Raw genomic sequence first — 27024 nt, forward strand, 5'->3', positions numbered from 1 at the left:
ATGCTGGACAGGGGGGCGATGCTGAGCCTGCAGAATCTGAACATTTTCTTTCTAATAATTTGAAATCCTGTGGGGTCGGGGGGGCATACAGGAGAGGGAAGGTGCAGGGGGCCTGGATGCTTGCCGATGGGGCTCATAGGAGATGGGGGTGGGGGGTGGGGGGGGGGGGGTGGGCAATGCAAAGTGCCAGATCACCAGGTCTGCTCAGGGTATGTGAAAGGTGAGCACTGCTTCTGAAACTATTTGGGCAAAAGGGTCAAGTATGCAGTCTGGTCTGCACGTGCTCGCTGGTGGCTGGTGTTCTGACTGACATGTGCGCACTGCAACCGAACGCTGCAGGTTCTACAACCCAGAACAGTAAAGCAATACTTCTTTGGCTGCACCCACCACTGAGCATGTGGTCGCACACACACAGAAGTTATATGCAAAGAAATTATTGTTTTAGTGGGTTAGTATGGAGGCCACCTACACACCTGCCCAGAGGAATGTTTTATCAGTATTGCATGTGGGGGGTATCACCAATGGCATTCACTCACATACCATTGATGCCAGCAGGGGATGTGGCCAGTGGTGTGGAAACCTCCAGAGGTTTGGGAACAGTCAACAGAAGAAAGCTTCAACTGGTGCAACTTATGTACTCTCTGAGCTCTTCTGGTGGAAATCTGCAGATGTGCATCTTATCTGTGACAAGAAAAGTATTTACCTTACTGAACAGTGAGGAGAAATGCAACACTTTCAAGCTGCATGCCATCTGAATCATGTTACTTGCCTGTCATGAGACAAGAGGCCAGATTTCCAGATGGACACAAACACCTTTGCTTTTTTTTTCCAGAACAGAGTGAGCATGAAAGCGCAGCAGATGAACAGACCTCAGTAAATTGTTATAACAGATTAAAAGAGTTGAATGTTTGAGCTGCTCTCTCCTCAGACTGGATGTAGCGGTTCCTCATATCGGGGCTCTCCGTTTACATTATTCATACGGAGGAGGGTGTGACTTGTTGGCTCTTTTTTCCGCCTGTATAAAACGAGAAGTTCGCGTAAAAGAAAATACAGATGGAGAAGGCTAGCCGGCTCGCTGTGTCACAGAGAGTCCCCTTAAGCCTACGTGACAACTCACATACTGTCCCTTTGTGACCAGCTTAATCGGCAGAATGCCCGGTCTGTGTGTGCTTTGTCTCGCCGCCGCGCTGGCTGTGTTCACCCGGCTCGCCGACACCGTGGGGCCGGTGGTCCGATGCGAGCCGTGCGACGCCGGGGCACTTCTCCAGTGCAAGCCGCTGCCGAAGGACTGCGCGGAGCGGGTGAGGGAGCCCGGCTGCGGCTGCTGCATGACGTGCGCCCTCGGCGAGGGACAGGCGTGTGGAGTGTACACGGCGCGCTGCGGCTCCGGCTTGACCTGCCAGCACCAGCCGGGGGAGAGCCGACCCCTGCAAGCTCTGCTGGAGGGACGGGGAGTGTGCTCCAGCGCCGCGTCCAAAAAACTAAACAGCATACTCACACCGACGCAAGCAAAACAAGGTAGGCAGCGGTGCTTTTATTTGCGCTTTTCATGGTTTGCTGATACCTTGTTGCTTTTTTTGTTATTTGGTGGCTTTGACAGGCGCTCTCCCCATGAGGTGTTGCTCTGTGCTGACCAGTTCTGGGGAGTCCCCTGCTCATGAAAACACCCAATTAAGTGCGTTTTATTGATAGCGGATGAGATAAAGATGCTCAGATTGATCTACTTAACATAGAAGGCACACTGAAACATGCGCAAAATGATTGCCTGGTCTGTTATGCAGCGTGCCACAATAGAAAACACCATTCCTGTCCGTGAGGTTTTAGAGGGGAGGTTTGACATTGCACAGTGATGTGTTCGTCTGGGTAAAACTAATCCCATAGGCTCCTGAAAGTTTGAGTGGATAACACCAGCTATGGGGTTGGAGGTTTACGCAGCAATTAATCGTTGCTTTCCCCCCTCAGGCTTCCACTTTTTTCTTGTGCGTACGACATTGGACCATCATGCGTAAAATGCAAAATAAAATGTAAGAAATTATAAGATTGTCGTTTGAGATTCGCAGATTGTTTGTTTAAAAAAAAAAAAAGGACAACACTGCTTCCTCTCTCTTTCTCCCTCACACACTCATACACGCAACCTGGCTCCCTCAAACCAATACTTAAGGAATGCCACATACATACTGTAAGTATACAGTGGCTGAGCGCAGACCATGTCCTTGTCTTCTGTAATGTCCTTATTTTCCTACAAGTAAAGCTCATGGATTTTTGTACACAGCATGAAAATATGTGCTGCAGCTTTCATGGTCCAGGATGTGGGCCAAAACATCTCGGGTGTGTTGCAGAGGGGGGGGGGGGGGGGGGGGGGGGATCATTTCTCTGAGTTCCCTATAAGCAACCAACACACACTCACAGCCATATTATCAATCAAGTCCAAACTGCACATTTCCTCACTGCATGCTAGTATGACATTGAGAGACCTTATATGCATGTTTTGTGTGAATGGAGTCATGCTGCTCACACTGGTGAAATGGCACACATGCCACCTCCATGTGAATACACACTGCTGTGTGTTTAGGCACTGCTGACGTCAGGCCTCCAGGAGCCTCTGTGTGTGTGTGTTTTCTTCTTCCTGGTTATTTGGTTTGGCCACATTCATGTGTGGTGTGCAAGCACTCAGCAGTCACATTGTCATACACACACAAATGCACATAGGTATGCATCCACCATCATCAACTTGCCCAAACTGTTTTACTCTTTTTTTGCTTTGTCATTGGCTGATATGAGTCTCTGTCTGTTCTTGTCTCCTTGTCACTGTTATCAGCCTCTGATTCAAGAAAACGAATATTATTTCAATGTGGAACAAAATAATTCCTCTTCTTGGACTTCTCAGGCCTGTGAGACAGCCCACAATAAGTCACAGCAGAAAGACAGATATCAGTGCATGTTTCTCTACTGTAGCCTATCTCCTCTACTGGAGATAGAAAAAAAAAAAGGTGGGAAATGATCCCAAGCGCCTCTGTTGGTCAGAGTGTGTAAGTGCAGCCCGGTGGTTTCCACCACCATCAGTCCCCAGCTCCAGAACAGCCTCTCCTCCCAGACATTAACAAGCTCTCCTCACCGCAGTTTGTGCTGTTTACCCCTGTGCCATTATACAAACAAATTGCGTAATGTGTTTATCTTAAACGCCCCAGACTTCCTAGAAAGGTTATATAAAAGTTTATATTGACAATTAAAAAATATGCTTGCAGGAATCTTAAACATGGGCTCAATATTTTTGTCCTTGGTTATGGACATTTATACGGAGGCTGTATCAGGTTGAAGAGGGTCTGCTGTCTTTTGACTCTGTGTTGTTGCAGTTAATGCTGCTGTTGACATCCCATGTTGTTATTCTAAGCTCTGGTGAGCCTGGGAGACTGTGGAGCCCCACCACGTCACTAATTGATCAGGTGGTCACAGAGAAAGGGTGGGCTGCCAGCCTGCCTGCCCACACGAGCTACACCCCTACATGCCCGTCCACCGCCCTCACCGCAGCTCTCGAACACAAAATCTGCTTTGAGTTAACGGTTTAAAACTGTGTTTGGGAGTGTGTGAGCCACTGCATGTGTGTTCCCATCGTCCCTCTGCTTCTTGGGGACGTGCTCCGAGCTCACTTAGCTCCTCAGACTGTGGCCTTGTGGTGGTGTGAAGTTTGGTCCTCTCCTCTATTAGGGAGGAGTGTTTGGAGCCCCCTCCTCTCTTCCTCTCGGTCAGATGGTCCCTGCACCGTTCTGTGTTTAACGATTTGACAGGAATCTTTGCCAGCACCACGGGCTATTAATATATCTGCTCCCTCATCTTCCGCTTTCCCTCTTACTGCCCTAACCTCCTCCTCTTTTAACCCCAACCCCCTATTCCCCACCTACCATACACACATATAAACAGCATTTTTCTTCACAGTTTCCTTAGATAGTCTTGTTTACAGTCAGCTCATCTTATTGACACTATCTCTTGGTCTGCATACTGTGGAAATTTGTGGACATGAAATCATCATGTTTCTGTTTATTACTTGGCTTCATCTCTGGCTCCAAACAGCCCACAAGGCAATGGGCTAACTTTTTTTTTTGTAAGTTTTAAACAGGCCTCTTTTAGACAGTCAAGAATTCTCTCTGCTGGATTAAGTGCAGAGGCGTGTTTTATAAGAACTGTAAACTAAAACAACTCTGTCAGTATGACACACTTTTTGACAATTTCTCTTCCCACACAGAGAACGCTGGAAATCAGGTAGAAGAGGGCTGTGCCAACGTGACCGCAACGATGCCGGTGTTGCCTGGCGTGGCGACTGTGAAGGGCGGGCACAGTCGGGGGTCAATGGACACCAGGCCTCCGCTGCACAACAAACTGATCCAGAAAGATCTGAACAGGAAGACTCAGAGCTACAAGGTGGAATCAGTGTCAGGAGGAGCCAATATGGACATGCACAACTTCTCCCTGGAGAGCAAGAGGGAGACTGAGTATGTAAGTCACACCCAGAGGCAATGAAAGAAATGTGACAGTGGTGCTAATTTGTAAGGGGAAGCTGAAATGGCAGAGGTTCATAAAGGCAGCTGATGACTGTGACCCCACTATGACTGCAATTAACATTAGCTTTAAGCTCACTCTCGTACACCAAAGAGTAACATTTATGTTCAATATTGTACATGAAATAATAATAAAAGCAAATAATTGACTTGCTATCTATAACAAATGCTGTCATTTTTGTTGCCAACCTTGCTTGAACCAGTTAGAAGAAGAGAGTCTGTCACCAAATGGCTGAAAACCGTTAGTTCTTTTTGCTGGCTAGGTTTTTTGCTAGCTAGTCAGCTCTCCGGCTACCTTGTGTTTTGTAACTGCTCAACGATATTTACCTTGGAACAAATTACAGTTTGGAACAGATGTTATTAGCCTGTCGAAAAACTGACATTTCGAAGGCTGAAAAGAAGAAAACTTGCAATGAGTGGCTGAAAACTACAAGCCAGCTAGTTAACTTGCTTGTTTAATTGCGAGCTAAATAGCTTGCTAGGTAGGCCTAACGTATACTTTGTATAGTGTTTACCTTTGAAGAAGTTCTGGTTTTGTATCAGTGTTTTGGCATTTAAAAAACACAGCCACCTCCCTATTTCCACAGGTTTCTGGGCTGGTGTAGGGCGATCCCATGTGTGTCTGGTCAGGAAATTTGGGTATTGGTGACATGATTCTTTTTGAAGTGACAAGAGTTAATGATAATGTGTTCGCACACTGAACTATGGGATGGTTCTTTGTCTTTATGAACCTCTGCCAACTGAATTTAACCATTTCTTGTTATTGTAGTTTAAACACCTACATGGAGGTGCTCAGTGGAGTTTTAATTGTAAACAAACAATTTTTTTTTACAATGCTTTATGTGCTTAATACCAAATCGTAATGTGTATCTTTAAGGTCTTAGTATGCCTTGAACAAACTACGGTCATTGTCATCCAAGCATCTCTTAAGGGCAAAGTCTTTACAAATGTTACAAATGGAATCAATCAATAAAGTAGGCAGGTTTTATTATCTGTTTCTGAGAGTAACAAAAACTGCTGGACCCAGCCACCCACCGATTCCACTGTCAGAAAAGTTGTTTCAGATGCTAGAAGATGAACCATACTTGTAGTGGCAATTTTTATCATGTCAGTTTGAGCCATTAGGTTGCCTGTTTAACGTGTCTGTTGTTTTGACACGTTTCTATTTCTTAACTTTCCACTTTTTCATCTAATTGAAGGGTTATTCACAAATCCACACAGTCAGAAGAATAGTTGACTTTACTTGTCTCTTCCAGCAGACATGAATAATCCTCCTTTTTACACAGCAAGAATACGTTTAAGTAAAATCCCTCCATAGAGCAAAGTTATACTCCAAAGGAGTATCCAAAAAACTGTATTCCACAGAAAGGTAATCCAAAATATTCCAAATGAATGGTCAAAAAAGTTGTATTGAGCCAAACTAACTGTAAGGCAAACTCCCTTCTCCACTAACTGCCGACTAATCAGCTTTTTATATCTGACTTTTCGGTTATGACACTAGGAGGCACACTTTACCACTAAAGGTCTAGTAATACACCCACAGTATACTAAACATCAGCAACTAACAGCAAAAACATGTACAATTAGTCAACAATTATCATGTATCAACAATAATAAAGGATGTTCTGATGACTTTGGCTCTTACATTCCCAGACCTATAATTGCATATGGGGCAAGCATATCAATTATTCAGTACAAATTTAACCATACGAGCCAAACCTACAATAGTCTCAAGAAATTCACATTAATGTCCGTTTTTATCCAGGAGGCAAAGTTTGTCAGTCTCTCTAGTGTGTTAGTCTTTGTCTTGACTAGAACCTTGTGGACAAGACCCTTTTTATCTGGCATAGATTTTAAGACTCTGCCCATGACCCATGAATTGTGGGGTCCAGTCTCATCTACGATGAGGACAACATCGTTTGTTGCAAGGTTTTCTTTGGTTTGAAACCACTTTTACCACCCACTTTTGTTCTTGAATAAGTGGGAGGTTGCTTGTCCAGTGCTTCCAGAACAAGTCTGCAGTGTACTGTGTCTGCCTCCATCTCTGACCAGTGTACAGATCTGCCCTTTGGAACAGCCCTGCAGGTAAGTGGGGTTGTTTCTTCATCAACAACAAGTTGTTTGGGGTTAATGGCTTGAGGTGATTGGGGTCATCTGAAGCAGTTGTGATGGGTCTGGCGTTAATGATGGCCTCAATCTCACATAGTACTGTTTGGAGGCCTTCATCATCAAGTGTTTGTTGCCTCAGCACAGAGTTAAATGCCTTTTTTACAGTGTGGATTTGCCTCTCCCAGACTCCACCATGATGAGAGCCACTAGGTGGGTGGAATATCCATTGAATCCCCTTTTTTCCACAGTTAATTGACTGACACAGCACTCGCTCAGCACCTATGAAATTAGTGACGTTGTCTGAATGGATTACTGTAACTCGCCCTCTTCGACACATGAATCTCTGTATTCTGTCTATGCATGAGTCTGTGTCCAGTGAATGTGCCGCTTCTATGTGCACAGCCCTGACTACTAGACAAGTGAAGAATACACATCTTTTCACAGTACTGCGTCCTCTGTTTATTTCAATAGGTCCAAAGTAGTCCACACCTACATTACTGAAGGGTGGTTGGTCAGCCAGTACTCTGTTGACAGTGAAGCATTTACTGTTATTGCCTTCCTCAGCATCATCGTGTTCCATGTTTTTACAATCAGGGCTTTTAAGCCACTTTTGTTCTGGACTTTGGAAGAACACTGGACCATTAATCCACTTGTCATTCTTCAAGAAGTCTTCTGCTTTTAGCCTTCATGATGCATAGTCTGCAGGATTGAGTGTGGTGTTGACATAGCTCAACTGTGACGGGTTTGTGCTCTCCATCATGATCGCAATCTCCGTGTTGCAGTTGGAATGTATGACATTACCATGGTGCTGTCCGCCCAAAACTGTGACTAGATCAAGTTGCATCTCTTTTCTCATCATTTTGTCAATTCATACAGCTATAACGGCCACAGTGAGTTCCATTCATGGTATTGTGGTCTGTTGCACAGGTGCAGCTCGTGCTTTTCCCCATGATGAAAGCACAATGGGATTTTACTTCCTCATTTACAAGCCTGAGATATGACACCGTTACATATCCTAGCTCACTTGCCTCAGAAAAGTGATGCAGTTTTGCTGAAGCAATGAATCCAAAGACAGGTCGTTTGACACACATTTTCATACAGAAACCTGAGAGTAGGAAAGGTTCTTTCAGCCAGTTTTTCCATTTTTTTGCAAAGTCCTCTGGTATATCTTCATCCCATCCAAGTTTCTTTTTACACATCTGCTGTAGAGTCATCTTTGGGAAGGAAGCCAAGTGGATCATAAATTGAACTCACCACTGACAGAAGTCCACGTCTTGTTATTGGTCTACTTTTCACACTGATAGTGAACATGAAACAATTGGTGTCTGTGCACCACTGGACTCCAAGAGCCCTTTCCATGGGCAAAGCATCACGATTTAGGTCCAAATCCTTGAATTCCTTAGCCCTCTCCTCTTCTGGGATTGAAGCCAACAGCTCATGACTGTTACTTGCCCACTTGGTTAAATGAAACCCTCCAGTGGCACATAATGCAGTTAATGCCTTAACCATGGTGATAGCGTCTTTCTCAGTTGCCACAGCCTTCAAGCAGTCATCGACATAGAAATTTTTGAATACAGTGTGTCTGCTGTTTCTGGAGATGACTTGCTTTGGTTGTCCTCTGCTGTCCTCCTTAGTGCAAACGTTGCACAGCTGGGTGAGGACATGGCTCCAAAAAGATGTACAACCATCTTGTACTCTTCAAGGCTTTCTTCTAGATCTCCCTGAGGCCACCATAAAAAACGTAAAAGGTCAGTATCTTCATCTGGCACCATGACCCGGTTATACATTGCCTCATGGGAGCCATGGAGCCTCTGTGCAGCGCTGTTCCGAAATGTGCGTTAACCTCTGCGTCGTTGCCCGGGAAACTCTTGGTAGCATAACTCCTTTTAAGGAATAGGGCAGTGCATAATGTGTGTGCGTAGCAAGTGAGTGGTTGAATGAGAGAGCAAGCAGCAGACGGTGAATGTGAGTGGAGCAGAGGAAAAGGTTAGCAGTAAGTTGTCAATCTGGCAGTATATATACAGTATAGACTACAGTGTGTGAGTTCATAAATGCTGCAGCTTCTCAAGATCAAGAAGAGTTATTGTGTCCGCAACTGCTGGAAAAGTGAAGGGGGTTCGCAACAATGGGTTTGCCTAACTTGCCAATGCTAAACAGAGAAATAGAGAACGGGAAAATTTGTGCTGCTGAGTCTCCTGGGTTTTGCTCAGAGCTTCCTGGGTCCATGAAGTCTTTAGTCTCAATCATTTTGGGATATTTGACTTGACTTGAACAGGTACTGTGGCGAGGATGCAGCCACCACCTCTGGCTCCTGTAGATGTACTGTTTTCCTTGTGTACTCATGCAAGAGCCCTGGACAAAACCTGAGGTTCTGTCTGATCATTGATGGATCTCCTGTTGTGTTACTGTCCTGAGGTCTTGTGGAATGAAGAAGACTTGGATGTCTTTGGAGACAAACTTGACATGACATTTTTCTTTTACAGTCCTTGCTGAGATGTCCTTTGACTAGACAGCTGAAACAAAGCCCAGACTTCTGCAAAAACTCAACTCTGTCTTTGTGAGGTTTGTCTCTGATGAAGCGACACATTTACAATGTGTGATTCTTTTCACAGAACAAACAAGGTTTAGACAAGGCAACAATGAGAGGAGCACTTTTACTCTTGGTTTTAGGTGTCTGAACTGTAGGCTCCTCTGTACAGGTAATGTCTGTTGCAAAGCTGCTTCTTGTGAGTCCATCTCCTTTTGCACCGTTCCCTGATGGTTTGCTCTTCTGACTTCCCATCCTCTGGCTTTATCTGAGGCCACTCGAATGCCTTGTCCATGTACGCTGCCGCAATTTTTATCTCGTTGACAAGCTACTGTGCATCCATCTCAAATTGAAGGGTTACTCATATCCACATCCACACAGAGTAAGAATTATAGTTGACTTTACTTGTCTCTCCAAGCAGACATAAATAATCCTTTTTTACACAGCAAAAATGCGTTTTACAAAGTAAAATCCTTCTGTAGAACAAAATCATACTCCAAAGATGTATCCAAAAAACTGTGTTCCACAGAAAGGTAATCCAAAATATTCCAAATTAACGGTCAAAAAAGCTCTATCCTGCCAAACTAACTGTCAGGCAACCTCCCTCCCTCACTAACTGCTGACTAATCAGCTTTTTACATCTGACTTATGACACTAGGAGGTGCACTTTACCACTAAAGGCCTAGTAATACACCCACAGTATACTAAACATCAGCAACTAATAGCAAAAAATGTACAATTAGTTAACAATGATCATGTATCAATGATAATGAAGTATGCTATGATGACTTTGGCTCTTACAATACTGAAGGGTTTAAGGTTGTAGGCAAATGTCGTATACCTTTTTAACCTCATAACACTTGCAAAGCCTTTTAAAAATGTTTTGAAACCTGCACTGTTTACATCGGCTGGTGGTCTTCTCCTGCCTGTAGCAGAAATGTGTCATCTCCACATTTGTGATGCAGAGCATTAGATACAAACAATACTAGGACTTGATCATCAAAACAGTGCAATTTGTGGTCAAACCCTCCACATGGTACCTTTAGGTTATCTACTATCATTTAAACAACGCCAGTGTTGATTACAAGCTGTCAAACATTTTCTAAGGGAGGGTACCACTTTTTTTCATCTCATTTTGGGACATTTTAATCTCTTCAACCTGGACCTAAGAGTCAATTCATCACTGCTACCCAATGTTGTTTAGACAAGCATTGTTTAAATTTACAAAAACTTCAAAATCATAAAGTTTCCAAAAATACCAAATAAGTCAGGTGGTAATTTGGGGGCTTTTCCATAAACTGATACACAAGACATTTAAGATTCCATTGTGATGTGATGTTGCAGCCATAGAAATTATGGCCAACCTCATTCTGAGTATTTCTTTCACTTTAAGCATCATATCACTTGAAGGATTTGTTTTGCAAATATTGAAAAAACTTCCTAATGAGGATGTTAATGGGACATCCAGGGTGCAAGAGATTAACAGTTATAGACTGTTGAACCATAAACTTCTAACATTGCATGAACATGCCTGATGTTCTTCATGTTCTGTGATTGTGTAAGGTTGAGTGTGTAATATTGGTGTGGTTGGGGTGTGTTTGCTGTGTTGCTAGGGACCGTGCCGGCGGGAGATGGAGAGCATCCTGAACAGTCTTAAAATCAGCAACGTGCTCAACCCGAGAGGCTTCCGCATACCCAACTGTGACAGAAAGGGCTTCTACAAGAAAAAACAGGTGAATAGCTCTCCCTGCTGTTTCATCTTTCTCTTTTCTCTATCTGTTTTACACACACACACACACACACACACACACACACACACACACCTGCGGACATGCAGCAAGACCCACCACATGTCTGAACACTTCCAAAGAATCCTCAACGACTCATCCCACCCAACCACACATGCACAATCCCCCTTTTTTTTGCAGCTCAGGTTGTCTTGACAGCCACATCAACACTATATTATCAGAATGGCTAATGACCATGTATTACCCCGGTAAATGCACTGCAGCCGTCTGACTCATGCTTCACAGGAAATGAAGTCGGTCAGGTGTGTTTGTGGGTGTGTGGTGTGGGAGAGTGTGGGGGGTAGGGATGTAAGAATGTGGTCTGGGAGTGTGTGTGGCACGGTAGATGTGGCGGCAGGGGAGTGTATGTATGGCGCTTGTTTGATGGCGGTAGTTTTGGTGAGGGTGTAGGTGTGGGGTGCTGTTGGTGAGGTAAAAAAAACAAACAGGCTGTCACTGGTTTAGTTTTTCTTGTCCGTGGTACAGACTTGGGCCACCCATAGCCTGCTCATTTGTAAGACGAGGGGGGAAAAAAACAAGGAGGCTAAAATTCGTTTGCATACAGTGGTTCCTTGGGTGACGTGCTGATCTGAGGAGAGGAGGGGCATGGAGGGGGGAGGGGGGTGTGGGTTGGCGAGACAGGGAAGGTGGCGGATAGAGGGAAGGACTTGTGGGGCATTGCTGAGACGCACAGCATGTCAAATAAATGCCACCATTCCATTTACTGAGGTTGGGAGTCTTATCAGAGGGATTCCGCGGAGCGAGAGCCCGTTCTGAGAAACACATGAGTCACCAAAAAAAGCCCCACAAGCACCATGAGTCAGAGACCAACTTGAGCCATAACAGACACACACGTACACACACACACACACACACACAGAATAAAATCATCCTCTCAGATTCTTACCTTACTCTTTCCTCAAAGTCTCCAAAGTGCGGTTTCATTGTTACTTTTATTAAAATTAGACTCTTTCTTGTTCTTTTCTTGGATTTCATCAACAAAATATCTTCCAGGAAAGTGTCAGTCCTGGTCTAAGTGTGTGTGTGTAAATGTGTGTGTGTGTGCAGCAGTGTGCCAGCCCTTGTCGCCCTTTTCTCAGAGGGCCAGTGGGGTGCAGGGTGTTGTGTTAAATCCATCCGAGGGGATGTGCCTTCACGGTGTGTTGCAGAGATTTATGACCGGAAACACAGCGAAGAGGAGACCGTGTGAACCGTCTAGGTTGACAATACTGTGAAAAGAAGGGAGCGGGGGGGGGGAGGAGATGGGAGGGAGGGAGGGAGGGAAGGAGGGAGGGTTTAGGGGTAGGTGGTAGGGGTGAAGGACAGAGCAGGGGGAAAAAAGGGCATAACCATACACATGATACGCAAGCTGTCTTGATATCTTGAAGTGATACTCCACCCAAAATCTTTTAACTTCTTACCACACCCCAGTTTGTGCACAAGCCTGAAAATAATGTACCCAAAGTAAAAAAAAAAGCTACTGTTCTTCAACCCTTTTGATAACAGTCATAACTCTAGTTTCATTTGAAAGGTAACTGTTCGAATTTTACAACCAAAAAAGTCTGAATGAATATAATTAATCCTGAAAATACCACCACCGAGGCTAAAGCGTCCTATGGGTGGGACAGTGTCGTTTAACAGGTGAATAACAAAATACTCAGCTCACTGTTGAAAGGTGGCTCATAAAAGCTGCTAGTTTCAACTTTCATATAAGCGTTTTACACTAAATAGTACCAGGAATTAAACGAGGAACTAACACGCCTGTTCCACCAAGTAGTTCCAGGAATGAAGGAGCAACAGGACCTAAACCAGGACCTGTAAGTCCACTTTGTCTGTTCTTTGTGGGGTTTTTTTGACTAAAGGAAAGGAATTTTTTGAGATGCAATTTTCACACACAATGAATTTACAACCCAGAGTTCAGATCATGTTAGACATGCAGAAGTGAAAAGGAGACTCAAAGTTACGTTAATGGATTAAATGTAACAGGTTTGTTTGAGATGTAAACTTTGCATTCATCAGGTTGTTCTTTGTAGTCTTAACTCTCTGATGCAAAGTTCTGATGTTCTGATTAAGGAGACAGAAAAGGGAGGTTGGAAATGCCAGAAAAGCAAGATGTCTAAGATGTTACCAAAGTGCTGATGATCTGCTGAATGCTTTTCTGATTATTCTACGTACATTTACACAATTAGCTTCTCCTGCTCGCTAAATTATTTGCTCATTCTTAGACTATAATCAGGAATTCAGCTACATAACTGTAGTTTAAACGTCCACAGCATGCATCCCTCGTCTGAATAGTGATACTAGTGCCGGCCGGTTCTTACTACATTATGAAATTCTACTTGCAGAACAAGGACTTTTTGGGGGGCAGGAGCACTAAAAAGCTTTCTGGGCTCCTTGAAAAGTTTGTGCAGTTGAAAAGGGACAACAGGGTGGTCAGTTTCAGATTTAATGTCAGTTACAGTACAACAGATTCCAACGGTGACAGGATTTTACAGCAGAGAAACTATATAAAAATGTTCGTAGAAACTTTTGAAACCCCTCCTGCAACATAATTTGGCTCCCCACCATCTGCTTGTCTGTAAGCTTATTTCGTTGCAAACACTCACTTTTATGCTTAATATATACCAAAACATGGCTAAATCACCACTTCTGTTTGTAGCTATTTACATTTATCCCATGCAGCTACATTTGCTTTGGTCGGTCGTTAAGCTGCAACCTGCACAAGTTGAGTTGAAGTTTAGATATGATGAGGAGCTTTGCAAACAATTAGATATGTTGCCATACTGTTTATACTGATGCAGTTATCCAATCAGTGTCCCTGGTTGTGTAAGTCCTTTGCAGGCAATGCTGCAAATCATTGAGTAGGACTGAATTTGATGTTGCATCAATGTCAATGTGATTAGCTGTACAGATGAATATCAGAGAGTTGGTTGGAGAAATTGCTTAATTTTTTTTTATTTTAAGTATTAAAAGTTTAATTTAAACATTAAACTTTGATGTTGGTGATGGAAGTGAATTTTTGATACTAAAAGTATAGGGGTGAATTGTGACTTGAAGGGTCAAATGTAGTCACAAGCATGTGTGTGTGTGTGTGTGTGTGTATTTCTGTGTATATGTTGCTGGTAACGTGAGTGGCCCAGGAGCAGTCTGAGTGGTGTTAGCCCTACCTTGGCTGCAGAGAGACCTATTTTTAGCAACAGTTATATGAATTGGCTCAGTATCCCAGCTGAGGCCATGCATGCCCAACACTGACCCACTCATTACACCCCTCAACGTCTCTCACTTTCTCTCTTCCTCTCACTCCCTCCCTCGTATTCATTTCAGCCACTCATCATTACCCCCATTGTGTCCTGCATACAGTCATCCACTCGTCTTTTGTTCAGCCTGCCCGCTCCATCGTTCTGTCCATCCTGCCCTTCCGCCCACCTGGCTTTTCCTTCCTTGTTTGGCCAGGAATCACCCCGCAGAGGGTTGTGAATGGGACGACAGTGTCTGCGTCTCTCTCTCTCTCTCTCTCTCTGTGTACTCTTTCAGAGTTTAGAGTGTGTATTGAGAGGAAGAGGAGGAGGAAGAGGCAGTGGGTTAAGGATGCGAGCCAGGTGCCTGCATACCCTTATCCCTCCCTCTCTCCCTCCACTGGGTTCTGCCAGTGCCAGGCCCATAAGGGCTGACTTATTGAGCGTGACTCAGAAGGATCTGTGGAAACGTACACACCAACCACAATGGCTTTATAATAACTGGCCAACCTTCGGGGACCCAGACAGCTATTTTCACTCTGTCTCTCTCGCTCGTTCTGTTTCCCTCCCTGGATTTCTAATTCACCCCTTGTTCCTTTGCTCTGGGGGATATGGAGTCATTTTTTTGGCTGTTGCATAAAATGTAGGGCTGAGTATAATTGGACATTTTACGATATCTGACTTTTATTGATACCAAAAAAGAGAATATAAACTACAAATTCCTTTTTTTAATTTTGCAAAATATGCAACATGTCAGTGCATCAATGTTTAATGTCTTAACACGAGCAGCTGCACAAGAGGTTTAACTACATCTACCAAAGCATTTGATGCTGACTTTCAATACTAGACAGTTTTTGATACTTGAGTCGAAGGACACATTTCAGTTGGAACTCAAGATTTATTGAGGTTCAATACAAATCCAGAGGTTTTTTTTAATTAATCTTTTGATTTCTGTCTCACAAACTGTTTAGTCCCATCACAAGACATGAAAAGAGGCAAATTCTAACATTATTTGGAAGCTTCAGCTAATAAATTACTTAACTGGTAATCAGATTTGCTAAGGACGAGGTAATGTGGTAGCTGTTCTAGAGCTTTTGATCATGTCACACAGTCTTCCTCACCGCATGGACTTTCCTCTGATCAGTTGTCACGGAATTGTTGATGTTCAAATTCACATTTTTCTGTGTATTTTAAGAACTTCATGTCCACGTTAAAAGTTGTGGTTCAAAGTTCAGTCTTGATGGAAACAGCAGTTGACAAAAAAAAAAATCTCTGCACAGGGAACTTTGAATCATATCACATGATTTATTTCAGATGGAGTTCACTTTCAATCTCAACTTTCAAGCAAACATGAATGAGAAGCTCTTAAAGGACTCAGAAAAATGGAAATTTAAACATCCGCATGACAACTGAGCAAACTCTATCTGCAGAGGAAGATCGTGTGATACAACTGAAAGCTCCACGACAACTACTAAATGTTTTAACAAAGAACTTTCAGCCTCTAAAAGATTTGATTTTTTATTGTTCTGTCAATAGAGGACTTCTCTTTTTTTTTCATCCACTCATTATTATCGATCACACCGCGTCCAGTCCAGCCCTGCACCACTATCTGTTGCTTGTAGGTTGCAAACTTTGTCAATTATTATTAAGGCTCCTATTTTAACGTTTGTGTGGCTCCATTCTTCTAAAACAAACACAAATTATTTTGAAGTGAAGTTGAATTCACTGGGACCCTCATTAAACTTTTTTTTTTTTTTTAGAAAAAGCAATATCCTGCAGCAATGTGCAGGCCAGCTACTCCCAATGAACTTGCAAACACACACACAGATGCACCCTCTTTTACACAAATACATATACGTGCGCCCCTATACACACACACACACACATTGCATTTTATGAGCTTGTGTTTATCCTGCGGTCAGACCGGGCTCTTTTTAATGTCCATGAAGCCCAGCGGCGCTGCTATTAGCTATAAAGACCGGCATCACAAGAGCACGCATTCATACGCACAACACACACGCATACACACCCCATAAAGGTAGCATTATGAATGTGAAGGTGTGTAGGGCTCCACAGATGAATATGTTCATTGTGTGACGAACTCAACTTTATTTTGAAATGTAAAAAATTACACCTCTTCTCCAGTCACTTCCTGTAACTGTAACCTGACGCTTATGGACCCTCCTCCAATCACCATTGGTCAGTGTGACCTATGACCCTCCATGACATCACCAGGTCAATAAAAGGGTCAGCTGGCCTTTGTTACTTTCTCTTTCTCCTTACTGCTGCTGGAGGGGCAGCGACAACTCTCTTCTCCTCACCGCAGCTGAGGACGCAGCTCAGCTTTCTGCTCTCACGTGTGGCCTGCTCAAAGCAGACACACACAGAACTCGATTCTTAATGCGAGGAAGACACGAGGGCCTACCTGATTCAAGTTATTTAGTGCCAGCGGCTAAGACTCAGAAGCCGCGCAGCAAGCACATCTGATATCTGCAACACAGAAACCAGCAGCAAGACCAGCCTGTACACAGCCAGAGAGCTGCGTAAGCCTGCAGTCCGCTGGACTCAACAAAGGAGCGACCAGTTTCTGCATCATTCAGCACCGAAACCACAACCCTCCCCAGCCTGGCTCACCCACAACCGACAACATCGCCAGCTCAACAAAGCAGCAAGCCAAAGCACCTCTCTCCGTTCAAAGACTGGTAAACTGGACATAGCATAGAGCATAGCATAGCACAGCTAATCACAGAACTGCTTAATTTCGTCAATGTATTGTACATGTATTGATTTGGTTTAATGTTATTCATTGAGCCCTAATGTTGTAATGTCTGTTCACAGTTTCTGAAGTAGTTCCCCCTCATTGTAGTTAGTTTCAATCAGGTTAGACTTGCATGCAAACTAACTGTTTTCTGTTCCAACCGAGCACCGTCATCTCACTCAGGTCTGAGTTCCACCTTTTTCTTCCTCTGTCTCACACACACCATGCAGCTCCAGTGGCCATCTTTGATTGTGCCATCTCGTTTGTAGTTTTTCCTTTGTCAGCCATATTGTTTTGTAGTTTCTCTTTGTTTACACGCCATGCAGTCCCATTTCGAGTCCAAGTGCAATTCACACACACACACATACACACCTGTGTATATAGCCTCATTAGTTAGACTAGATATTATCTGTTTTTACTCACTTTTTGTTTTCTTTTGAAATAAATGCTTTTGAATATACCTGCTGGTCTGTTTAATGTTGCACGAGAGTAAATATTGCTAAACTCTTTGCTGTAGAACTCCACAGTCCTTCAACATTTACTAGCTATCGATATGGTAATTTTGGTTGTTAGTCAGTTGGGTTCCAAATTGAAAGTTTAGCATATTTAATGAGACTGAATCAGATCAGTGAATTAGCTACCCTTTCCCTTTTTAAGGGTGGTGCCCCGAGGTGGAGTCAATGTCAGTTGAATCCTATTGCCTGATATAATTATTTCTGATTATTATTTCTGATAGCCAAATTTAATCTAAATGCCCCACAAAAATGGTGCGTGATCCCTACAAGTGGATGAAATGTGCTTTTTTAGTGACAGCCATGTGGACCACTGTGCTGGGGGCTGTAAGGTTCAGACTATAGGCCACAAGGTCTGCACCGAACCTGGGTTTGAACTTTGTGGTTCAGGATGCTGGGATCAGTGAGCACCTTAAAGGAAATCCTCTTAAAAAAAAAATGTATGTTTTGAGTATAAGCTGCTTACCTCATTAGACTTAAAAGTGCTCAAAAAAGTTTGAGGAGAGCAGCTGAAGTCAGCTTGCACTTCAGATGGATACAATTAATTTCATCGCACAAAAAGTATCTAAATGTCTGAGGAGGTTTTCCCAATTCCCAAAAGCCACTAATTTTTAAAATTCTGAAATATTAAAATCAGAATCCGCCTCAAAAATCCAGTATTAGTTGAGCTTTAGTTCCAAACATTCAAATTGTCACCAAAATATGGCTAATGGACTTATCGTGCACATCTCCAGGTCTATAGTTTTATTCTGGGGCTCTACTGGAATATCTTTTCATGATTTGCAGTTTTAAAATGACTCTTTATTTAACTTATACTGGTCCTTTATGCAGCCCCTCAGTTCAGCCTCTGTCTGAAACAGGCCGTTTTAGCTCCTGTCTCTTTAAGGCCCGCCTCCTGATGAGTCCGCTCTGCTTGGCCAGCTTCCGGAGATTATGTAAACAAACAGTAGTAGTAGTATTTCACCACTTTTTCTCATTCTTTACTCAAAATGTCAAATAAAGAGCCAAAATCAGATCTGAAATATGCAAGTGGACAACACGAACAACCCCTGGATCAACCTTAAAGAATGCTATGGAACGCTACAGTTTGTGGGCACGCATGAACAATTTGATGTCGTCACAAGGTGGAAGTAGACTTTGCAAATGAAGTGTTCAGAGCAGGTTGAAGCCCTGGCTTTTGACTTACAGGAAGCATTTTTACATACCTTCACCTCAAGTTTTGGAACTGTTACTATGTTTAACACAGATATCAGAACCGGTGATCAGTACTTCTGTTTTATCTAGGTTGAGCTGTAAAAAATTCTGTGACATCTAGGACTTGATATCTAATATGCAATCAAAAGTGAGTCCATCGGCCCGGTGTCATCAGGAGACACAGCAACATAGAGTTGAGTGTCATCAGCATAGCTGTGTAAAGAGATGTCGTGCCTCCTAATGACACTGCCTAGGGGCAGCATTAAAAAGTAACGGTCCTAAAATTGATCCTTGTGGTACCCCACAGGTAGAGTGGTCATCTATAGATACAAAAAATTCCACAAAGATATGAGGTAAACCAGTTATAAACAATTCCAGTTAGACCAACATGCTCACTTAATCTATCTAAAAGAAACTGGTCATTCATAGTATCAAAGGCAGCACTCAGGTCAAGTAGCATCAGAACTGAAGGCTTGTTGCTGTCAAGATTTGTCCTGATATTGTTCACTACTTTTATCATGGCTGTTTCTGTGCTCTGTGTGATGTGTCCTAAAACCTGATTGACACATTTCTAATTTAGTGTTTGAGTTTAAAAGGTTACTTGGCTGATTAAAAACTATTTTCTCTAAGATTTTTCTTAAAAATGGGAGATTTGCAATGGGTCTAAAATGTATGGGTGTTAAAATATCCAGGTTTCCTTTCTGTTAAAGAGGTTTTACTAAAGCAGTTTTAAAATCAGTGAGGAAGACACACACATAGCTGCAGAGAGTGATTTATTATGGCAAGGATGTCTTCAGATACAGAATTAAAAATAGTTTTAAAAAGGGAGGTAGGAATTTGGGTCAAGGGAAAACGTGAAGGGCTTCAATTCTGTTACTATTTTCCTGAGAGATTCAGCATCAACCGGGTCAAAACGTTCTAACTTGACATCACCCTGTACAAAGAGAGATATAGGTAAAAGTGCAGTGTGCGTGTTCTGCTGATGTTGATTATCTTATCCCTGAAGTAACCAGCAAAGTCCTTACATTTAAAAGGTGTGACTGCATCAAGCACTGTCTTCATTTAATGGTTAAAATCATTAACTAAGTTTTCACAGGATGACGGTAAGACGTTATTTACACTATCAATGTAGAGATTATGAGAAAATGAACAGACAGACTTGATTGCATCGTCTCTAAAGGAAATCAGTGCTCATGTAATTATAACAAAAAGCACAAACTCAGTGCAAAGACTGAAAAAAAGTGACGGCTTTTATTTTAATGCTACTTCTACTAGTCCTTAAGTCTTAATTAGGGAACTGCAAAGTGACATCCAGTCTAGTGGATGTCTGGCTGTCTTAACCTTTGTCCTACTGTGCATGTGCGTGTGTGTGTGTGCATGTGTGTGTGTGCATGTGTGTGTGTTGATTGGAGCAGTAAAGAAAGGATCACTTGAGATGACTGCTAATAGTTCACAGATGAAAGAGAGACTGAGCGGAAATTCAAAGGTAGCCAAGCAACAGGGGAATGCACACATGCACATTTTGCTCTTCCTCTCCCTTCTGCCTCTCCTTTGGCTTTTCAACCCTCCCTTATACACACACACACACACACACACACACACACACACACATGCACACCAGGCACATACAGGACTCTATCATCATTAACCAGAGGAGAGGAACACAATGTTAAGCTCCTCTCCGCAGTCTCGTCGCTGGGTCAGGGCTAAAATAGAAGCTGGCCGCAGACTCAGACGATGGCACCGTGAGGGGGAATGGAGGGAGGAGAGAGAGAGACAGAAAACAGAGTGAGACAGAAAAGGAGGAGGAGGAGGAGGAGGAGGAAGGTAGGAGGGAAACTGAGTTCACCGAAAAGAATCCCTCGATGATGTTAGTGTGTGAGAATGGGGCGTGTTGGGCTGCGTACTTGCCCCCAGACTGCTGCAGTAGTTGTTGGTGAGGTATTTTAATAGGCCTCTGTCTCTATAAAGCTGCCTTTGATCATGCACTCAGGCTGCACGTGGATGTTGACTACGCCGGAAACAGACACCTGGTCACACTCTAAAGCCTGTCTGTCTGTCTGCCTCACTGTCTGTCTGCCTCTCGCTGCACAGCCGCCCACAATGCAGTCTGTAAGTATTAGGAGAGTTTTGTTTTGGCTCTGCACTCCTGGGGGTTGGAATTTAAATGGATTTTAAATAGTTAGTGCCATATATGACTGTTCCAAAAACGAGCCGTATCTAGGTCGAAGGTCTGGTCTGGTCCGGTCTAGGCAACTAAAACTACTTGCGTGAGGTTAGAGAAAGGTTGTGATCATAGTAAAAAGAAACCAATGTTGATTGCTGGAAAAAAAAAAAAAAATGCAACGTGGGGTTTCTGGTGTTGAAGTCACACACTTTGTGTACCCAACTAACAACCCCAGACTACCTTCTCTGAAGGGCAACACACACCACCAGCAGCAGGTTGTTGTGATCCATGCAAGCCCACACACTGGTAGCATCTCAGGTCAATCGTCAGATTAGACCACTGTCCTTTTTTGCCAGTGTCAATGCGCGTCAACTCTCCAGAAAAGCAGCAGTTTTACCACATTAGCTCCCTGGCTTGGCATATCCCTGTTGCTAGACCTTGACTACTAATTTTGTCTCTGTAGCACATCGGGTTGAGTATCAAATGACAGTGTTTAAGGCTTTATTTTAATCACTACAGCTGTATTCATCTAGGCTGCATTTCAATTGCGCTTTACACACGTAACTGCAGACTGAAGAGTCTTTTTAGGCCTTTTTATGCAAGTAACTACAGTGATTATGTATTTGCGACCTACACAGCAGTACTGTGGCTGAACACATCCTGTGTAGACACTGATGAAAGACTCAATCTGCTCCGCTGTTGTGCTGCTTTCACTACACAGCCTGGGTAGAAACGATGAGTTTGAGTTTTTGCATTGGTACAAACAATGTCTCTTCTCTTCTTCACTTTGCTTTTTTTTGTTTTTGTCATCGACTTTTAAGTTGACACGTCGAACTTGTTAGCAAACCGTCGCTTATGTCCACATCCAGCGGTTACGGAACAATGTTATCATTCATTCGGAGTCGTGTTTCTGTCCGGCTGGTGAATGTCAGTCCAATATTCACTCTCTTTTAGCTCTGTTTTTGCTCTCAATCAACTCCTGAGGGAAAAATCTGGCTCTTTAGCTGCTAAATGCTCCACTATGTTCACCAGCTAGTCTACAGCTAACTGTGTCTGTTTACCGTTTGGGACTGAGCAGGTAGCGTACAGTGGGTTTTTAAGAGCTTTTTCTCTGAAAACAGCTGCCTGCTGTGGCCAAAAAACGAGGCTATGAGAGCGCTGAGAGTGAACCAAAACAGTAAAGTTGCAGCCGGACGGATAAACAATGAGCTGAAAGTTGCTATAAAACTCTGTAAAGCCGAGAGGAGCTGAAGGGTCGCTGATAATTCTCTGTAGGTTCATCACTACGAGTGACACCTCTCACATTACACACTGTCATTATAAAAAAAAACATCAATTAAAGCCACTTTAAGACTAGCCTAACACTACAGACAAGTCTTTGTTAGGCTGAACCCAGAATTAATTGAAGAACAGTGGAAGTGGTTCGTAGTAAATGGGCTAAAACATGCAAAACCACGTTGGTCCTTTAATGATGAGAGTAAACACTTTGACCTTAAAGTGATTGGTAAAATAATCCAGTGCGCCGGAGTACAGAGCCAAATATATATTTAAATATACTAATGGGCTGTATTTACAGTGTATACTGACAGACAGGCAGAGAGACAGACAGGTGTGTCTCGGCCCTCACTGGTCACCTCACTGGTCTGTCACCACTCTTCCTGCGGGGAGATGATGGGTAGGAGGATTATTCTGAGCCAGAGTTTTAGCCTGGCCCGCCTGATTGTGTCGTTTCATGCGCACCCCAAATGGAGCTCATAAAGTTGCCACTCCACAAAGCCCGGCCCCCTGTGGGACATCTGATATTACTGCATACATGTGTGTGAGCGCACATGTGTGTAAGCAGGTGGGGGGGTATGTATACTCGCAGTACATACGTCTCTTGTTTGTGTGCGCCTACATGTTTGCCGATGTGTGTTTATGTGCACACGTGCACGCGCCCTTCGTGCACTCGCGGGCCATAATCAGCTCCAGATGATTTTGAGTGTCTGCCAGTTTCCCAGAATAGCAGCGCTGGTTTCCCTGCAACCCTCCAACTGGCCTTGGCAAATATTTTAGCAACTCCATGTTTACCTTCACACTCCTTCACTCTCACTCACTCAGTGCGTTCCTCATTCCCTGCCCCTCTCCATCAAAAATAATCTGCATTTTCATCGTTTACACCCACTGGTCAGGAGCACATAAATAAACCTAGATGGGACAAACTCCATAGCAGTTTTGCATGTTGTTCATGCTCGTTGCACGTGGATGCCGGAGCGAGGCTCTCCCGTTCTGATTTTTGCAGCCCCCGTTTTCACTCCCAACTCGTCACATACCCCTCGGCGTCACTTTTGAATACACTGGGTACCCCTTCAGCGTAATTTTTCAACGTGCAGCGTAGTCCAATAGACTTTTATAGAACTCCCACAACGTCTGAAATAGATGCCATGAGACCGATAACGTCTATATAAGGTGACAAATTTCCATATTTGGAGGTGGCGGCTTGGGTGGATGTCTAGATAAATAGATGGCAAAAACAGGACTTTGCTGCAGGAGACCGCCATTCACTTCCCGTTTCCAACTGCACTTTTTAACCGCAGGTTGGGACAGTTTTTAACCCAAACCATGATCTTTCCCTAACCCTAACCAAATGGTTCTTGTGCCTAAACCTAACCAGACCTCAACCACAGCGTTGTCACACCATAAAACGTAATTATTTTTTAACAGTGACTGCCATGATACTGCATGTTGAAAAATTATGCTAAAGGTGTATTAAAAAGTGAAAACCAAGGAGTCCAAGCTTTGGTATGTGACGAGTTGGGAGTGAGAACGTGTTGGATCTTGATACATGTATTATTGTCTTTCACGAGGTGAGCAGCTGCATCATCTGTGTGTTTATCTCTGATAGTTTCTGCACATAAAAACTCTGAGACAGTTCCAGGCAGCAGGGCATTCCTCTCCATGATCGATGAGATGTTTCTCTTATTAGAGTTCTGCTGAGGCATGACTTGGCCTCCTGACAAGCATCCAAAATCTGAAAGCCAACAAAGAGAGTGTTATTATAATACACACATGCACAGTGAAGCTGGTGTTGATAAAGCTGTGTCAGGGTAATGCCTCACCTTGGAAACGCTAATCTGTTTTCACTATGTGTCTCGAAGTGATAAGTCCTCCACTACTTCACTGTCTTTTCCTTTATCTCGTCTCTCTCATTCCTGTTTGCCTCCTGTCTCTACACTAAAGATGGAAGTCAGAGCTAGTCGGGTTTTGTCCGTGCTCTGCTGGTGCCACGTATCTGTGCAATCCTTCTCGTTAAGGTCTGCGCACGTTCGTCTTCAAATGTGTCCAGTGAAAGCAAACAAGCAGCTTTGCACCACAAAAATTTTTTTTTTCTTTTCTCTCCACATGTCTTTTTGCAGTGCCGTCCATCCAAAGGCAGGAGGCGGGGATACTGCTGGTGCGTGGACAAATACGGGCAGCCTTTGCCCGGCTACGATGGCAGGGAGCGAGGTGAGACGCAGTGCTACAGCCTGGAGAGCAAATGAGAGGATGGAGGGACGACAAGTGGACGGAGAGAGGAAGACCGAGAATAAAGAATAAAGGGGGGGGGGGAGAGAGAGAGAGAGAGAAAGAGAGCCTTTGCTCTTGCATGTAGTTTTATGTAAACATTTGAAGGAGCTCTGGACCTTTGATTTCAGGTCCCATTTCTTTGGGAGAGGGAGGGACTTTGGGAGAGAACACGGGGAGGGGAGAGGGAAGAGGTGGAGCACCGGCCGAGCCTCCTGTCCATCACAGCTATCTGTCCTGTGCTTAGGGAACCTCTATCCTTTCTTTAAAAAAAAAACAAACAAAAAAAAAAACGAAAAAAAACAAACAAAAAACAATTAAGCTGAAAGCTGAGACAGAAGGGGAAGAAAGAGAGAATCCTATCATCTGCACTATTCTGTTAGAGAGAGGAAGGAGGGACTTTTCCACTCACTTTAAAGAGGACTTGTTTGTGACTGTGACCCCAAAAACCGCACCACCCTTTGTTTCTATGTGTGTCTGTGTGTGAGTGTGTAATCATGAGTCTCTGTGTGTGTGTGTGTCTGTATGTGTGTGTGTGTGTGTCCTGCATAACGTACATGTGCACAGCTGCATGTCTGTGCGAGATGATGTGTGAGTGTGCTTTCCCAAAAGTGTTTATTTGTGTAAATACTGTATGTCACTAAGCTTAGAACACCCATCCCCAGGCCCTGCTCCATTAAACAATGCAGAAAAAAAAAAAAAAAAAAAAAAAAAAAAGCTCTCTGGCTCAGGGTCCATTTTGAAGTGAAGGATTATGGGACGGCAGGGCTTGGACTTCTTATCCAGCACGTTGGCCGTCAAGGGCCTTCTTTCTTCTTTCTTTCACCCTGCAATCAGTCTGCAGGAGGAAAGGACTGGAGGCAAAACCGTGCAGTTACAGTGCCTTAAAACAGACCTTTCCACACCTCCCCTCCCCTTCACCCTCCATAGTCCTCAGTTAAGGGAGTACATCACTGAAAATCTATCTTTTGAGTATCAAATACTCTAAAAGTTTGTAGCTTGCTCTTTCAAGGAGGACCGCAACTTGGATTCACAACAGCTACAAGAGATTTGAAGAGAAACCACTCCTGCAGGATAATTTATTGTTTGCTGCTGATATCAGAGCTTCTGAGCTATGAGGTGGTGATAGTTTGACATGGAAGGCGTGTTTTTAGCCATGTTCTGGAGAAATTAGGAGTGTCTGGAATAGTGTCAAGGAACAAATCAGCAGCGGAGAAGTGGTTAAGCCCATAATATAAATATTAGCCAGACCTCTGAATTGATGTCCACATGGGTTTGGTGTTGTTTTCATTGATGGCTGTTTTTCTGGTCATCTTCCTAAATGAAAACTAGCTGCAGAAAAATTTGTGTAAAAAAAGTGCAGCTCTACAGTTTTGTTGTAAGTTGACTTTCAGAACTCTTTTTTTAAAATGTGTATGTTTTGGGGCATTTTTAAGACTTTATTAAACAGCTGAAGGCAGAGAGAAGAACAAGATTGGAGACATTGGAGTTCATGGACTTTTTTCCAACTTGCAGAGTTGGAATTAACACATTTCTTCATGAATGTGAAAAACTGCTCAGAGCAACCACTGCCACAGCCTCTATGTCGACAAAATGAAAATGACGTTCATGGAATGAATATTAGTTGGTTTGTGCAAAATAACCTCCTCTCCCAAAGAGAAATCAGCTAACATGAACACATCAGTTTCAATAATGAAGTGAACATAAAATAGCAATTAAGTCCTATTATCAAGCTACCAAAATATGGCTAAATAAACAAGTATTGTTGTCGCTTGTTGGCCGTTTAAGCTAGCAACTAATGGAAACAGCATATTTAGACATATTTTGGTGACAATATGGATGTCTGGAACATGCAAATCAAATGAATGCACATTGGAGAAGTACATTATTTTGCAGGAGTGGTTTGAGACGTTTCTATGGATGTTTTTGTGAATCCAAGCTAACTTCAGCTGTCGTCATCCACGAAGGAACAAGCTACAAACTTTTCTGAGCCGCCTTTAAAGCCGACAGTATTTGCTACCCAAATGACAAACTTTCCGTGGTGTATTTCTTTAAGGTGTTCACAGGTCACCCTGCAGTCTTAGGGATCAGTTTGGTTAGAATAGCCTGTCCTCTGCCTCTTTCCCACCACCCACTATTTCTGTCGACATCCACGTCCCTTTTTTTCTGTGTCCATCCTTGTCCCTTGTCCGTCCTGCAGCTCTGGTGCTGAGGTCCTCCAATCCCTTATGTCTTTACCCTCCTGTCCAAAACTTTTGTCCTTGTCTCTGTGCCTAATCCTGTCCCCATGTCCAACCCACTAATCCGAGCTGTTTGTTCACCCCCCCCAATCCAGCACCCTGACCACCTCCGGTCCTCTTCCTGTCAGTGGTGCAACCTGGTGTAGGCTTGTTTGAAATGAGCGAGCCCGTGACCGGCTCGCCCTGCCGCAGGTGCCAGCTGCCCCTATGCTTCAAGCCCAAGCACAAGCACTTAAAGCACTTTAGCTGCGCCGCTACTCGTCAATGCATGCAGTTAAAGACAATTGGACCTATCTGCATCTGCATACCTTTCCTTAGAGGTAATGTTAGATGAAACAGTGTGATACTGTAAGAAAACAATAATAAACCCAGGGAGGAAAAAAAAAAAAAGAAAGAAA

The 27024-nt window shown here is 43.5% G+C and overlaps 1 protein-coding gene across 2 annotated transcripts; it reads left to right on the forward strand.

The window, feature by feature from the left end:
- Positions 1-769: 769 nt before the first annotated feature.
- On the forward strand, positions 770-27024 carry LOC122988416 (insulin-like growth factor-binding protein 3). 2 transcript variants are annotated; one of them, XM_044360692.1, is made up of 4 exons: positions 770-1518; positions 4241-4491; positions 10803-10922; positions 14301-17411. In XM_044360692.1, the coding sequence occupies exons 1-4, from the start codon at positions 1152-1154 to the stop codon at positions 14451-14453; spliced, it is 891 nt and encodes a 296-aa protein (XP_044216627.1). In that variant the 5' UTR covers positions 770-1151; the 3' UTR covers positions 14454-17411. The 2 variants fall into 2 exon arrangements, with proteins under 2 accessions (XP_044216627.1, XP_044216628.1); XM_044360693.1 differs by lacking the exon at positions 14301-17411 and adding an exon at positions 24239-27024 and having other exon boundaries at positions 788-1518.

This window comes from Thunnus albacares, chromosome 9, assembly GCF_914725855.1.
Source record: "Thunnus albacares chromosome 9, fThuAlb1.1, whole genome shotgun sequence".
In the NCBI taxonomy this organism is placed as follows: domain Eukaryota; kingdom Metazoa; phylum Chordata; class Actinopteri; order Scombriformes; family Scombridae; genus Thunnus; species Thunnus albacares.

What these genes read in the sequence shown, in the direction of transcription:
- LOC122988416 (XM_044360692.1), top strand. Translation starts at nt 1,152, where the DNA reads ATGCCCGGTCTGTGTGTGCTTTGTCTCGCCGCCGCGCTGGCTGTGTTC. An exon ending in GCAAGAGGGAGACTGAGTAT is followed by an intron (nt 4,492 to 10,802) that starts GTAAGTCACACC and finishes CTGTGTTGCTAG; the next exon opens with GGACCGTGCCGGCGGGAGAT. An exon ending in GCTTCTACAAGAAAAAACAG is followed by an intron (nt 10,923 to 14,300) that starts GTGAATAGCTCT and finishes TATTCATTTCAG; the next exon opens with CCACTCATCATTACCCCCAT.